This window comes from Neopelma chrysocephalum, unplaced genomic scaffold (assembly GCF_003984885.1).
Source record: "Neopelma chrysocephalum unplaced genomic scaffold, ASM398488v2 Primary Assembly neopelma1_103b, whole genome shotgun sequence".
NCBI classification, from domain to species: domain Eukaryota; kingdom Metazoa; phylum Chordata; class Aves; order Passeriformes; family Pipridae; genus Neopelma; species Neopelma chrysocephalum.
The window spans coordinates 1,479,039-1,494,519 of NW_020897767.1; the positions used below are offsets into that span (position 1 = coordinate 1,479,039).

The window sequence follows — 15,481 nt, forward strand, 5'->3', positions numbered from 1 at the left end:
TTTTGTTGGGTTTATTTGAAGTATAATCTTGTTCTGGCACAGATGGAGGCTCGGACATGCTGAAAAATACCTTTATAGGGCCATATAAGTCATTGTGTTGGAGTGATTCCTTTAAGTATTTTCTCTGCACAGACAAATAAGTAGAAAAATAAAAAAATAAAGGCAGGATCTGGTCATATTTCCATTGAAAAGCAATGAGCTGTTTCATAACCCTCAGTGAAAATAGGATTTATTGCTTTAGGTGCCCTCAAATAGTGTCATTAATGCCAATCCCTGCTCCATCCTCCCAGTAGTTTTTCACATCATTAAAAATGCTGTGATAAACATTTGCTATTTTACCTTTTTTTTTTTTTCCCTTCTTGCTCTCATTAGAAAGAATACAAGAAGGACTTTGAGGAGTCCATGAAGGGCAGGAACCTGACTGGCCTGGAGGTCACACCATCCCTGTTACACGTCAAATATGCAACCAAAATAGCCAGTGAGGTACCAACAACTCTGTGCTTTATTCCCTCTTTCTTGTTTTGTGATTCTTTTTACTTTAATTCTTTTGATTATTATTATTTTTTATCATTATTTATTTATATATTGTTAAGTGGTAGAGTGCAGGGCTCCCTTTAGCCTGGATTTGCAGGTTTTTTCCTTCTTCTCCTGCAGAAAGAATACAAGAAGGATCTGGAGGAAGGTGTCAAGGGGAAAGGACTGACAGCCCTGGAGGAGACTCCAGAGATGTTGAGAGCCAAGAATGCAACTCAAATCCTCAATGAGGTACGTCAGAGCTCTTTGGAAAATTCCTGAGTGGATGGAACATCCTCCAGCTGCCATGGAAAGGAATAACTTCCACTAGATCAGCTCCAAACCCTGTCCAGCCTGGCCTTGGACACTTCCAGGGATCCAGGGGCAGCCACAGCTTCTCTGGGCAACCTGTGCCAGGGCCTCCCCACCCTCCCAGCCAGGAATTCCTTCCCAATATCCCATCTAAATCTACCCTCCCACTGAGGGAGGAATGAACTTTGTCATTCCCTAGAAACTCCTGAGTAGAGTGATAAAAAGAACATGGGTGGGTGACTAAGGATCAAAACGGGAGCTCTTTTGTGGCTTTGCAGTCACTGCTGGGAATTCAGGAGGGAAACAGGGGCTGGGATCAATAGTCAGATCAGTCCAGGGACTCACTTAGGTCATTTGTGCATTGCCTAAATCAGTCAAGGGCCTAAACCAAGGTCTAAGTCATGAAGTGCACCCTGAAGTGACTGGATTGAACTGTGAGCTGATATTGGTAGTATTCCTGTTCTGAGCTGTGCTCATGAAACTGAAGTTGCTGAAGGTGTTTCCTTCCCATTGCCATGATCTATTCCCTGTCTTCCTCTGCAGAAAGAGTACAAAAAAGCCTTGGAGTTAGAAATCCGAGGCAAAGGCCTGACAGAGCTGGCCCTGGAGACCCCGGATTTCGTGCGGGCCAAGAACGCCACGGACATCGCCAGCCAGGTGTGTGGGGGGACCCCGAGCTGTCACCTGGGCTCTTCTTAAAGGAAACCTCAGTTCTTTGTGCTTAAACCCAGTGCAAGTTGTTGTGCAGAGATGATTGAGGCACCTAAACCTGAGCTTTGCCCGACAGATCAAATACAAACAATTGGCAGAAATGGAGAAAGCCAACTACACCAGTGTTGTTGATACTCCAGAGATTATTCATGCCCACCAGGTCAAGAACCTTTCCAGCCAGGTATCTCGAGTGAAGCGACTTAATCACTGTTCATTGGCCACAAAATACTAATTTGGGCACCTAAATAACCACCTCTGACACCTTTCAGGTTACACCAGGAAGCCAATCTCTCTAGAGCTGTGATGTGGCATCTTACTCTGAAATTCCGTTTCAATAATCAAATTAATTGATTTTAATGCTGTATAATACTCTGCAATACCAAAGCTAATTCTTTTCTGTGTGGATTTAGCTTAATTTTCCACTCCTTAATAACCTAATATTTAAATTAATTACACAGAGGCATAATCTCAGTTTACAGCAGGCAGAGGAGTACTCACATCTTCATAACGATGGGCGTTATGCAGCAATAAATAATGCCAGCTTATCACTGTTTCTGTGGTTTCTGTTTTAATATATTTGGGATTTTCTGTCAGAAAAAATACAAGGAAGAGGCAGAGAAGAGCATGTCACACTATGTGCCTGTGGCAGACACCCCAGAAATGCAGCGAGTCCGGGAGAACCAGAAGAACTTCAGCATAGTAAGTACACAAATACAAAAATTTATTTTTTTTTCTCAGCTTCAAAGAAAACTCTGCAAGTAAAGGTTTATGGGATAGAGTCAATGTTTGACATTTTACTTGAACTTTTCCAACAGCTCCAGTACCAGTCAGACCTTCAGAACAGCAAAGGAAAAGTCACAGTTGTCCAAGACACCCCAGAGATGCTGCGGGTGAAAGAGAACCAGAAGAACTTCAGCTCGGTAGGGTCACTTTGTGTCCTCCCCAAAAATCCAGTTTAATGCTGGATAAAGTAACTGGGTTTGTCTCTCCTCTTCCAGGTCCAGTAGATTTAGTTGGGTTTTATGGAGTGTTTTTACCACCTGTTTTTTTGTGGAGTGCCCTGATTGCACTTTTTCACAGACGTAGCTGTGATACAGTTAAACAGTCACTCCTGTAATTAATTAGTATTCATTAATAATTAATTAGTATTCCTTTTCTTCTGTCCTGTTACCCTGTAAGTGCATTTTTGTCCTGTGGCCCCTCGTGCACTGTCTGCCTGATTTGTTTCCCATTCCATGTTGCTGTGAAGTTCCTCGAGTCTGCTGTAGAACTTTGCCTCCAGCACCATTATTAAAGCACACAACAAAGGGGAAAACATTTGTGGAAAACAAAATAGAGCAAATTACAATCTTCAATCCTAAAATCAGCCCACAAATGTTTGGATCACAGAATTATGGAATGGTTTGTGTTGGAAGGGACCTTCAAGCCCATCTCTCCCCACCCACTGGAGGGGCACCTTCCACTAGCCCAGATTTCTCAGATGTTCTACTGAAATAGGTTTGATTTATTATATCAATGATATTCTACTTAAAATGCATCAAATATAAATGATCAGCCCCTTTTTTTTCCCCAAATGGTGCTCAGACTTCAGCAAGGCAACAGGCAGTGACTGGAGCTGATCTTTTGTGTCCCAGTTCACTCTCTCAGGAGCAAGAATGTTGTGTTTTGGATGCTTAACCTTGTTGTCTTCATTCTAAATATTAAGATTTTGTATAAAGAAGACATTGGAACTGGAACCACTATTAAAAAGACACCAGAGATGCAGAGAGTTAAACAAACCCAGGATAATATCAGCTCGGTACAAAAGAATTGATTTTTAATCCTCTACCACTGCTAATTCCTCTTGAAATAATATTTCTTTTTCTATTTTTTTTTCTTCTCATGTTGCTAACAGTGGTTTGGCAATAACCCCACCCACTTAAGGGTGACTTTCTTCAAGTTTTTGCCTCTCCTTTTTACTTTAACAGTCATCTTTCTAATGATTAACACTCAGTTTCTTACTTATAACCCACTTCTAAACCACGAGAGCTCTTGCCAGCATTTTAATCTCACCCCAAAGGTTTTTTGGACAGAATCAAAGAATCATTTAGGTTGGAAGGGACCTGTTGAGAGCATCTGTTGCTCCAGCAGGGTCTGGAGGTTGCCTGGATGAGCTGGGTTTTGAGTATCTCACAGGATGAAGATTCCACAACCTCTCCAGGCAACTTTGTTCCAGTGTCTGTCTGACCATCTCACAGTTAAAAAGTGTTTTACTGTGATCAGACTGAATTTTCTGATGCTTTTTTTTTGTTTGGTTGGTTGGTTTTTTTGATTGATTTTTTTGGTTTTGTTTGTTTAGGATTTTTTGTTGGTTTTTGGGGGTTGTTGCTTTTTTAGGTTTTTCTTGCTTGTTTGATTTTTGGGGTTTTTTTGTGTGTTTTTTGTGGGTTTTTTTTGTTTCTTTGTTTGTTTTGTTGTTTGGGTTTTTTCTTTTGTTTTGGTTTGGGTTTTTTTTCTTTTCTGGGGAGGATTTTGGGGTTTTTCTGTTTGGTTTGTTTTATTTTTTTGTCCTGTCACTGAGAGCTCCTAAAAAGAGCATCTCCCTCTCCTTTATTCCTTCTCACTGGGCTTTTATACACACTGAGAAGTTCCCCCTGAACATCTTCTCCAAACTGAAGAGGGATGGCTTTGCCATGAGGGTTCTCATGGTCCTTCTCTGCAAAGCTGCTTCCCAGCCAGTTCTCCCCAGCCCGGGGCTGTTCCTCCTGGTTACAGGACCTTGAATTCCCCTCTGTGGAACCTCCTGAGGTGCCTCTCAGCCCCTTTCTCCATCCCTGTCCCTCTGGGTGCAGCACAATCCTTGGGTGGATCAACCAACCCTCCCAGCTTTGTCACCCTCTGTCCCAGGTCCAGGTCCCCCGGGAGGGTGACCCAATTTTGACCTGGAGGTCCCTTAGTGGTGACTTGTGTCCAGCTGCTCCTGGTGCCACTGCTCAGGACCCTCTGGATCCAGTTTTCTGTCTGTCTTGTGCTTGTCTGTGGAGCTGTCAGGGCCAACAAGTGTCCCCAGCCTCAGTGAAGCTTCTCTTGTCAAGCTTTTACATGATATCAAAAACTGCAGCGCTCTAAAATTGGAATAATTATACATATTCCTTCTCTTTCCAAGCTCATAAATCTCTTCTCTGCTTTTTTGGAATGCTGGTGTCGTTTTGGTCTAAAATACTAACATTTCAGCCAATTTGTTGATGCAGAATGTGTTCACTCTGTTGTTGTGAGGTGCATTTTCCCTCGCTGAGCCCAGGCAGAGACGCAGAGAGCACAAGGTGAGGATTCTCACCTTGGCTGAACACGAGGGATTCTTGCACAGCCCAAATTCTCCTTTCACTGGTAGAAAGACCAAATGGAATGGGGTTCTAGCTGGTTTTATAAAACCTTTCCAGTGCCATTCCCAGGGACTCAGCAGCTGAAGTTGCCTTGTCCCAGATTTCCTGGCAAGGCGATGGGAACCCTTTACCGGTTGAAGCCCACGAGATCCTTTAAATTCTCACTCTCCATGAGCTCAGGAAAGAAAAATTTTCTTTCTGTATCCATATTGAATCCATTTAGTGCTTCAATGTAACCCCTTTTTGCTGTGTGTGCCTTTGCAGATCAAGTACAAGGAGAGCATTGGGAAGGGAACCCCCATTCCCGACCTGCCGGAGGTGAAGCGCGTCAAGGAGACCCAGAAGCACATCAGCTCGGTACGGCCCTGCCTGTGTCCCCTCCACACCTCCCACAGCTCCAGCCTTTGCTCCTGGCTCTTGGTTTTAGGGGTGGGAAGAGCCTCCCAAATCCTTGTGTTGAGCAGCAGGGAGTTTAAATCCCTGAGTTCGATCATAGTAGCTCACTTCCTGCATTAATTCTGTGACCTCCTCTAAACACAGAAGTAGGAACACAAATCACCTGGGTTGTGTTGTAATCAGTCTGAAAAACATGGATCAGGTAGGGAGAACTTTGTGGAAAAAACCCAACTGGAGCTTCTTTATAGTCACAAAATAAGGGAAAACAAAACCTGGCTGTTCCCTTACCTAAGTGTAGATTTTAACAGCCACAACGTTTCCCAGCTCATTTTTGCACAACTGAGTTGTTTTCTCAATTTTTTCCCCAACCTTTTAAATAGTTTCATTTTCCCTTGCTGGGATTGCTTTATTTTTGTATTTTTTTTCATTGTTTCAACTATATCAAGCAGTGAAAGTTGCTGGTTGGTTTTTTTTTACTTACCTTGTTTTGTTGCAAGTATTTTAGTACTTGCAGGAAGAGCCCTGAATGCATTTGTCATGTATTTCTACATGGTTGGGGTTTAAACCAACCCAGGTTTCTCCTGTACAACTCCCTCCACAAAAAAATACAATCTTTTTGGAAATCAAACCAATTACAGGTGAAATCAAACTTAGTAACATGAGGGATAACAGTTGTTATCCTTAGTAGTGAGTTTTCCTCTCACAACTAGAGTTGTTCTCCTTACTAGAGATCTAACCCACAGCAAAGCAGTGCTGTTGCAAACAAACAGGCACAGAGATCAAAAGGAATGAAGCCCACAATTAAGTATTTGTGGATTAAACATGGTTATAAAAGATTAACACCATCAAAGAGACTCCAGAAATGCTGAGTGCCTGAAAAATAACACTGTTATAGTTCCTGAACTAAGGTGAAAAGCAAAACCTCAGGTCAGGAGGATGTTTATACTTGAAGTGTTTGAGGTGCTTGAACACACTGAAGTCAAAGCACTTTGCAGAGCTCGTGGCTGGGCTTGTACAGACAGTGAGGGACAGAAACTGGGCACTGTTTCCATGTGACCCCAGGGAAATTCTCTGTCCCAGTGCAGCTCTGGTGGAAGTTGTGATCTCTGCAACCCCCTGACAGGAGGGGGGAGCTGGGGGGGGGTCGGGCTCTGCTCCCAGGGAACAAGGGACAGGAGGAGAGGGAACGGCCCCAAGCTGTGCCAGGGGAGGCTCAGATTGGACATCAGGAGGAATTTCCTCCTGGAAAGAGTGGTCAGGCACTGGAAGGGGCTGCCCAGGGAGGTTTGGAGTGCCCAGCCCTGGAGGTGTCCCAGGAAGGCCTGGCCGTGGCACTCAGTGCTCTGGGCTGGGGGACAAGGGGGGCATCGGGCACGGGGGGGAACTCCATGACCCTGGAAGTGTTTTGCAGCCTCAGTGATGCTGTGACTCTGTGCCCTTGTGTCCTGCAGGTGTTGTACAAGGAGGAGCTGGGCACGGGCACCCCCACGCCCGTGACCCCCGAGATAGAGCGAGTCAAACGCACGCAGGAGCACATTAGCTCGGTACCGGCCCTGGGACTTGTAACAACAGCTGTTGTTATAATCCTGCTCTGTAACCCCCTAACACTCCTCCTCCCTCAGGGGTTTAGTCCTGGCTTTGCCCTGGCAGTGTCTTAACTCATTGATATTCCACCTGTTTGTGCTTTTGGGGGATTCACACCTTCCCACGCGAACCAAAACCGGATTTAACGTGGTGTTTCTCCCCATGTTTATCTCAACCTTTTATCTTCTCTTCCCTCCCATCACCTATTTACAGAATAATCCCCCGTCAGCCTCTTCCTTAATATTTGCCTCTGGATCAAGTGTGAAGTGAATTAAGAGGTGATCTAACGCTGAGCATAACCCAGGGAAGGGTCAGACGTGGTGGTTTTGCCTGTGTTGAGGGGTTTTTTGTGGGCACTGTCTCGTCCCTCGCAGGTGTTGTACAAGGAGGGTTTAGGGACGGGCACCGCGACCCCGGTGACGCCGGAGATGGAGCGAGTGCGGCGTAACCAGGAGAACATCAGCTCGGTACTGAGCCAAACCCATCCCCTGCCCTTCCAAATGCCAGTCAGGTCCCTTCAGCTCCTCCACTGATGCCGTCCTTCCCGTTCCCGGGTGACCTTGGAGCAGCCCTTCCCTTATGGAATCACTGACACCCTGTCAGGATCCTGATAGTTTCGTTTTTCCCTCCTCTAACCTGTCACTCAGTTGTTCCAGCTGGGAGATTTTAACCTCAGTAATCCAAGCAGTTGAGTGCTGCCTTGTTGTAATTCCCAAGGAATCGTTAGCAGTGTGAGTGGTGTCACTGTCCTCAGTAACAGAGCCCACCCTTCCAACATCTCCAGCCTCAGCTCTGCAATGGAAAATGAACCCTTAACCTTTCCTTAGGGACTCATGCAATGGTTTGAGTTGGAATTTCTGCTGTGTTGGCTGTTCTCTTGTACCCCCAGGTCTTTGTAAGGAATCCAGGTGGCATTCCCAGGTCACTGCATATGAAAACATGATGAAAATTGCATATAGATGGAAAAATTGCTGTAGGGAGGAACATTGATCTGGATCATTTCTCCTCCTGACACTTCCCAGTCAAAAGGCCACTGTCTCATCGTTCTGTTCAGTATTCCTGCTTTCATTGGAGCAGTTTATGGCTCATTTTGGCTCAGTTCAGACATGAAATAAGTCCTGTCTTGGGGCCATTTCAGAGAAGCCCCTGTTGGTAAATGTTCTGCTGCACTTCCCATCCCTGAGGTCCTGCAGCTGCCTCGGTTTGGAATCCCTGGAGCCAAAGCTGCTCGTGCCAGGTCTGTTATTTGAGTAGGGGAATCCTTTGCAGGAGGGTTTCCAGGTAGTTTAGAACTCCCACATTTCTGTGCCCAGTGGGAAAAAAAAGCTCAATGAAACCTCAGCCCCCTGTTTTCATTGAGGGTTCTTTGCTGGACTTTGAACAAGGCTGGAAAAACAGCGTTTTTCATACTTTGACATTTCCCTGTATTAAATTATTGCTTTTCTCTCTCTTTTCATTCTTTTCCTTTTTTAACTTCTCCTTTTCCTTTCTCCTTTTTTTCCCCCTTTCTCCTTTTTTTTTCTTTTTTCTTTCTTCTTTTTTTATTTTTCCCTTTCTCCTTTTTTTTCTTCTCCTTTTTTTTTCTCTTTTCCTCTTTTTTATCCCTTTCTCCTTTTTTTTCTACTTTCTCCTTTTTTATCCCCTTTCTCCTTTGATTTTACTTTCCTTGCTGCCCCAGGTGTTGTACAAGGAGGGGCTGGGGGTTGGCACCCCTGTTCCTGTCACCCCTGAGATGGAGAGGGTCAAACGCAACCAGGAGAACTTTAGCTCGGTATCTTTTGCTTTTTTTAATGCTAATTAACTTATAAACCCATCCTCTTTCTGCTATTACATTTTTAATTACTCTGTTATATTTTATGTACTTATTTTTTGAAATGTTTTTCCTATAATCATAACACTCAGTGCTTGGTGTCCATTAATTTTTTTTTTCCTGCAGTTTAAGGTATTTTGCATTTTTAAAACCACTTTTTTTATATAATTTGCTTAATTCCTTCCCTTTAATCCTTTTATTATTCTACTTCAAGCAGTTGGATGCACGTTCCCAGCTGTCCCTTCCTCTGGATTTAATTGATCACAATTATTAACTGGTTGATCCTTCCTAATTTTTCCTGCTTTCTGGTATATTTCATGGGCATAAAATCCCAAGAATTACCTCCACCAAATGCAGGGGTTTTTTTGTCCTGGCCTGTCTCTGACCTGCCTGTTGCCCCCCAGGTGTTGTACAAGGAGGAGCTGGGCACAGGAACCCCCACCCCTGTGACCCCCGAGATCCAGAGGGTCAAACGCAACCAGGAAAACTTGAGCTCGGTATTTTTCACCTTGAAAAGCAAAAAAAAAACCCCAAACCTTTTAATCTCTTTCAAAACACTCTTAACACCCAAATTCTCCTGCTGTATTTCCCTGTAATCAATTCACACAACAACATCCCATTCCTTGTGTTTTGAGATTTTTGTCCTCCATAATTTGTTTTGATTGGATCCCCCTCACTAATGATTTTAGATTCCCAGTTCCCATCTTTCTCTTGCCATATTTTTTATTTTCTGCTTGTCCTTTTATTAATCACTTCAACCCTTGGTTATTGGGGTTTTTTTCCCTGGTTTTTACCACATATGAAAACTAAACTGTTTATTTCCTTCCCCAAATCCGTGGCTGTGACCCGACTCTGCTCCCTCCCGTGTGCTCTGCTGGGGTGAGATGGGGAAATCGAGTGGAATTGCTGCCTTTATTCCTTCTGTGTTGGATGTGATGCCTTTTCCTTTGGGAAATGTTGGATGTTGTTGCAGGGATACAGTGGCCCAAGTCCCAGATGGTGGGAACTCCCCTGGGGGTGTTGGTAGCAAAAAATCAGTGGGGTTGGGATGTTTGGAAAGGTGAGGAAGTGCCACTGAAAACAGGAGAGGAGTAGTAATAATAGATATAAATATAAAAGATATATATAAAATATATATATATAAAATCTTAGTTGAGGTGTGTGTACAGGAAAGGTTTCAGGAAGGTGCATCAGGCCCTGCTCCTCCAATGACTCACTTATGGTCAGGAAAACATTTCCCTCACTGCTGCTGAAAGGACAATAATGTATTTATTGCCAATTTATTGTCAATACATATTGACAATAATGTGTTTATTGGCATTTATATCAGACTTTAGTCTTCTAAGTACTCCCCAGGTTTAACTGTCTGATAGAATTCATTGAATCATTGAATCCCAGAGTGGTTTGGGTTGGAAGGGAAATTAAAGCCCATCTAATTCCAACCCTCACACCTCCCACCAGCCCAGGTTGCTCCAAGCCCCGTCCAACCTGGCCTTGGACACTTCCAGGGATCCAGGGGCAGCCACAGCTTCTCTGCCCAACCTGGGCCAGGGCCTCCCCACCCTCCCAGCCAGGAATTCCTTCCCAATATCCGTGTAAATCAACCCTCCTTCAGCTTCAGTCTTATCAGTGTAACAGAGTTTGAAACCAGTTTTTTAATTCCAGGGCTTTTTTAATCCCTGTTTCTCTAGGGCGTGGCAGAGCCCCTCTCTCCTGGTGGGAGTGTTCCTGCTGTTGGTTTTATTCTCTTTTTATCACTCTGACCCTGTTGCCCCCCAGGTGTTGTACAAGGAGGAGCTGGGCACGGGAACCCCCACCCCTGTGACCCCCGAGATCCAGAGGGTCAAACGCAACCAGGAAAACTTGAGCTCGGTATTTTTCACCTTGAAAAGCAAAACAAAAATCCCTTTTAATCTATTTTAAATTACCTTTTAACACACCAATCAATATTCTTGTTTCCCTGTAATATCTTACCCAAGAAATAATGTCCTGGTCCTTTGAGATTTTTTTTTTTCCTTTGTAATTATTACTTACATTGTTCTTGTTCCCTTTTTGTAATGATATCATTTTAATAATTGAATTTCACCTTTTTGAGTGTGATTACCTTTTTTTTTTTTTTTAACTCTTAAAAATTACACCCTGTCTTCCTTCTCTTGGTCTCAACAATCCTTAAGTTTTGCTCTGTGTGGTGGGTTTTTCCCTGATTTTCCTTCCTTTATGCACAAGAACTAAACTCCTGTGGGCCTTGGCTGGGTGTGGCAGTGCTGGGGTGGGGTCAGCAGGACCTGCTGGGGTGGGAATGAATTAAATTGGTTTATTTGTTGTTTTTCTGTTGTATTTGATGCTTTCCCAGTGTTTTGTTGCCTGTTTCATGCCTGGCTCAGGAGCAGCGACAACGCTCCAGCTCCCGGAGGGAATCCGTATTCACTGTGTGGTTTTGAGGAGTTTTTAATCCCTGGTTTTTATCCCAAACTGTGTGTGGGAGGCACTTTCCCAACCCCTCCGTGTGCCTGTTGCTGTTCCCTCCCTGACCAGCCCTTTGTCCCGCAGGTTTTGTACCGGGAGGAGCTGGGAACAGGAACCCCCATCCCGGTGCCTCCCGAGGTGGAGCGAGTCAAACGCACCCAGGAGCTCATCAGCTCGGTACCGTGGGGAGGAACAGCCCCCCTTTCACTGCACCCAAACACCACTCCCTAACCTCCTTCAAAAATGGGCAATTCCTCTCCTTAACATGTGTAATCAACTCTTATTCTGTGTAATCAACTCTTATTCCACTTATCCTCTCTTCCCGTTTTCCAGCGTTACTGACCCGCCACTTCTTCACTGATGGAGTTATTTATAAATTATTTACAAATTATTGACATTATCCTGAATATTTTTGAACTGTTTTGCTCCCTGTTCCACCTCCCTTCTTCGTTTTTTACTGTTGTTTTTTTTATCCATCCACTTCCCGTGTCCTGCTTTTCTCCTGGCAGAGGGAGGGGCCTTTCCAGCTCCCTGCAGCAGGGGGGGGTCTAAAAGCTCCCCTTCCCCAGGAGATGATGGATTTAATGATTATTTGAGTGGTGATGATGTTTTTTTGGACGCTTTTTGTCGTGCAGGTGTTGTACAAAGAGAATGTGGGGATGGGGACCCCCACCCCTGTCACCCCCGAGATGGAGAGGGTCAAACGCAACCAGGAGATCTGTAGCTCGGTACTTCCCAGAGAAAAACTGCCCTTTAACTCCCTCTAAAACCACTTCTTAACACTTTGAATAAGTGGATTTGTTCCAAAATAACACTGACCCAGCTCAGAGCAGGGGCCACTTCTTACTCGTGGCTTACTCTGGTTTAAACCTTGACTTTTGCTCCTGTTTACCTTGATTTTAAGAGTGATTTTTAATACCCAGTTCTAATCCTAAAAACACTTAAAACTCCCCTCATTTTCTCTGCAGTGCTGACATTTATTTTAAAGCAATTAATTTAAATTTTTATAACATTCTCAGCCCCTCCATGTGGTTTTTAGTGCTCATTGATGCAGATCTCACATGATTTACTTACACTATTTATTCTGAGGAGTTAAAGCCAGGCTGCAAAACTCTACTAAAGGACCTGCTTTAAAAATCCCTGGGCCGTGAGAAACTAAATCCAAGGGAAAAAAACTGTGTAGGGAGAGCTGGTTGTTTATTCACTGTTGCTTTCTGTGGCTCTTTCTCTCCTCCCACAGGTGTTGTACAAGGAAAACATAGGGAAAGCCACCCCCACCCCCGTCACCCCCGAGATGGAGAGAGTCAAACGCAATCAAGAGATCATTAGCTCGGTACTTCCACCAGGAAAACACTTCCTAAACCTTGGAATGAAGTGTTTAACACGCTGTAACACTCAGCAATCTGTGCTTATTAACTCCAGATACGAGCCTGCCCCGAGGCACCCACACAAAGCAAAGGCTCCTCTTTAACACTGTTTGAAGCAGGATTTTACCGAGGAAAAAAAAATCCCTTTTTGAGTGGATTTTGTTTTTCTGTTTTTTTTTTATTTATTTTTTTTAACCCTTTCTCACCCCAACTGTGTTTCCAGCAGTTGATTCCGCGCAGGAATCCCAGATTAATGGCCAAGCTCCAACTCCTGCCGTGCCCCAGCTCTAACCCTTTGTCGGTGTAACTCCAAAGCTGGGCTGAACGTTCTGCTTGGTTTTCCTTTGGGTTTTTCTTTTTCCTTTTTTAATGACTTGTGGATGCTCCCTTGTACCCCGCAGGTCCTGTACAAAGAAAACATGGGCAAAGTGACGCCGACCCCCGTCACCCCCGAGATGGAGCGAGTCAAACGCAACCAGGAGATCATCAGCTCGGTACTTATCGGGGAGGGCTTTGTTTGCCTCGGGCCTAACAAAGAGCAGCCTAACTGCTGACTCAAAGCCGAGTTCAAGCTAAAAAATAGACGTGTTTCTTTCTGCCAATTAATTGCTCCTTCTAAACCCAAATGAATGGTGTGATCCCACAATTTCACGAGTTTGTGCATTTGTGGGTTCTATCCAGACAGCTCAGAGATCTCTTGGTGGAGATTATGGAATGTTGGGGTTGGAAGGGACCTTAAATCCCATCTTGTTCTACCCCCACCTTCCACCAGACCAGGTTGCTCAGGAATATTCAGGTTTATATTTAGTATTTCAACTTCCAGTAGACTTTCAGGGGAATTCGACTTCAGGGAAAAACACCCATCCCTGACATCTGAATTTGGGACAACGTGGCAACAAAACTCCCACCTTCCTCCCAAAAAAGGTCAGGAATGACTTAAAATATGCATAAAAAAGCAGGTAACTGTTAAAGAAATGTTTTCTGTAGAGCCAGAGGTGTCTTCCCTGAGCCTCTGGCCCTTCAGCATCCCTGGATAGAGCCCGGCTCTGTTAACCCCAAAGCCCAGCTTTTCTCTCCAGTCTGCCTCTCTCACCCCTCCTGGCAGCACTAAATGTTTGACTTTTTGGCAATTTGATAACAAAGTAACCCTTTGTGTTCAAACCCTTTCCATTTGGGGGGTTTTAAGCCCCTGGGTACATGTTATGTATCCCACAGGTGTTGTACAAAGAGAACGTGGGGCAGGCGACCCCCACCCCCGTCACCCCCGAGATGGAGAGAGTCAAACGCAATCAAGAACAGATTAGCTCGGTACTTCCCCCAGGAAAACACTTCCCAAAGATCCCACTGAAGTGCTTAACATGAGAGGATGTGATAGAGAACTTTTTAATAACCTGGTTTTACTTAACTCTCTAATTTTTCCCCTTTAGCAAGTCACCTCTTACAAAGACTTTTTTGTTGTGTAACTTGTTAATCCTCTTTTTCCTGACTTTTTTTCCCTTTCCTAACGGCTGGTGTTGACTCTAAACCCAGTAACAGCCCAGTTTTTTGGTTTTCCCCTGGTGATAATTCCTCTGTGCTCTGTAGGTTGCCTACAGGGAAGGCTTAGGGAAGGCCACCCCCAGCCCGGTCACTCCGGAGATGGAGCGAGTCAAGCGCAACCAGGAACAGCTCAGCTCGGTACTGAGGGAACAGCCAAGCCTTTGTATCCAAAATAACCACCCTGAGCCAACCCCACTCTAATTCAGCCTCATTTTCCCAGTTTTCCTCATTTTTGTCTATTTTCCCTCGGATCTTTTTTTTTTTCCCACCTTTTGCCAATAACTTTTCAGCCGCTTTGTTTCCCGAGATCTTTTCCATCCTGCAGCGCTGGGTTTGCTTCAATAACCCCACTCCCAGAGAGCTGGGATTCTGCCTGGAATTCTGAGCTGTGTCCACGTGTTTGTGCTCTGCAGGTTTTGTACAAGGAGCACATGGCAAAGGGAACTCCGACCCCTCTGACTCCGGAGATGGAAAGAGCCAAACGGAACCAGGAGAACATCAGCTCGGTGAGTCCTCCTCAGCCAAGGGGAAAACACACTAAAATCACATTTTATCCCTGAAATCCTCACTCAGAGTTAAGGCTTGGAGGGATGAAATAACCACATGGAATTCTTTAATATATTCCTTGTAATTAACTGGAGTTTGGGGGATTTTTAAACAGTTAAATTTCAAGTAACACGTTGCTTTGGAGTCTCTTCTGGTTTTGCTGCTCTTACACTTCAGGAGACAGAAAATGATAGTTCTTCAGTACGAGATTTCTGATGTTCTCTATAAAAAAACATATAAAAATCTGGACCTGGCCTCCTTCAGGCCCTTCTTTGCTAACCTGAGGTAAATCCTGACGTGGTTCTGTCCTTGTTCTCCCCGGCAGGTTCTTTACTCCGACAGTTTCCGGAAGCAGGTCCAAGGAAAAGCCGCCTACGTCCTGGACACGCCGGAGATGCGGAGAGTGAGGGAGACCCAGAAACACATCTCCACAGTAAGGGCAGCTCCAGAGGGGCCCTACCTTGGGAAGGGAGTTAAACCCAAATATAAGCCTGGTTGGCAGCTCAGGGACAGGTTTGCTGACCCAAATCTTTCACACTAAAGCATTTAATGGATTAGGCTCTCTCGTGGCTCCTTGCATTGGGAAAGCCAAAGTTTGGGACACTCCCTGAACTTCACCTGAGGGGAGCAGGGTCCCAGCTGAGCTGCAGAGCACAGCCCTTCCATTTGAACCTGCAGGTGAAGTACCACGAGGACTTTGAGAAGAGCAAAGGGAGCTTCACCCCCGTGGTCACCGACCCCATCACGGAGAGGGTGAAGAAGAACATGCAGGACTTCAGTGACATCAGTTACAGGGGCATCCAGAGGAGGGTGGTGGAGATGGAGCGCAAACGTGTGGACCAGGACCAGGAGAACCTCACAGGTAAGGCTCTACA

At 44.9% G+C, this 15,481-nt stretch overlaps 1 protein-coding gene across 10 annotated transcripts in view; it reads left to right on the plus strand.

Annotated features, from left to right (window-relative positions):
• NEB (nebulin) overlaps positions 1-15,481 on the plus strand; it is a 100,453-nt gene that overhangs the window by 81,536 nt on the left and 3,436 nt on the right. For 2 of the 10 annotated variants that reach the window (XM_027695938.1, XM_027695945.1), the window contains 13 exons: positions 373-483; positions 655-765; positions 1,369-1,482; positions 1,613-1,717; positions 2,131-2,235; positions 2,352-2,456; positions 3,242-3,334; positions 5,163-5,255; positions 12,395-12,487; positions 12,923-13,015; positions 14,474-14,566; positions 14,932-15,039; positions 15,285-15,468. In XM_027695938.1, coding sequence (XP_027551739.1) covers positions 373-483; positions 655-765; positions 1,369-1,482; positions 1,613-1,717; positions 2,131-2,235; positions 2,352-2,456; positions 3,242-3,334; positions 5,163-5,255; positions 12,395-12,487; positions 12,923-13,015; positions 14,474-14,566; positions 14,932-15,039; positions 15,285-15,468 — 1,408 coding nt within the window. Of the gene's footprint in view, positions 1-372; positions 484-654; positions 766-1,368; positions 1,483-1,612; positions 1,718-2,130; positions 2,236-2,351; positions 2,457-3,241; positions 3,335-5,162; positions 5,256-6,745; positions 6,839-11,789; positions 11,883-12,394; positions 12,488-12,922; positions 13,016-13,736; positions 13,830-14,105; positions 14,199-14,473; positions 14,567-14,931; positions 15,040-15,284; positions 15,469-15,481 lie in introns of all 10 variants that reach the window. The other 8 variants (XM_027695934.1, XM_027695936.1, XM_027695937.1 and 5 more) reach the window with 8 other exon arrangements.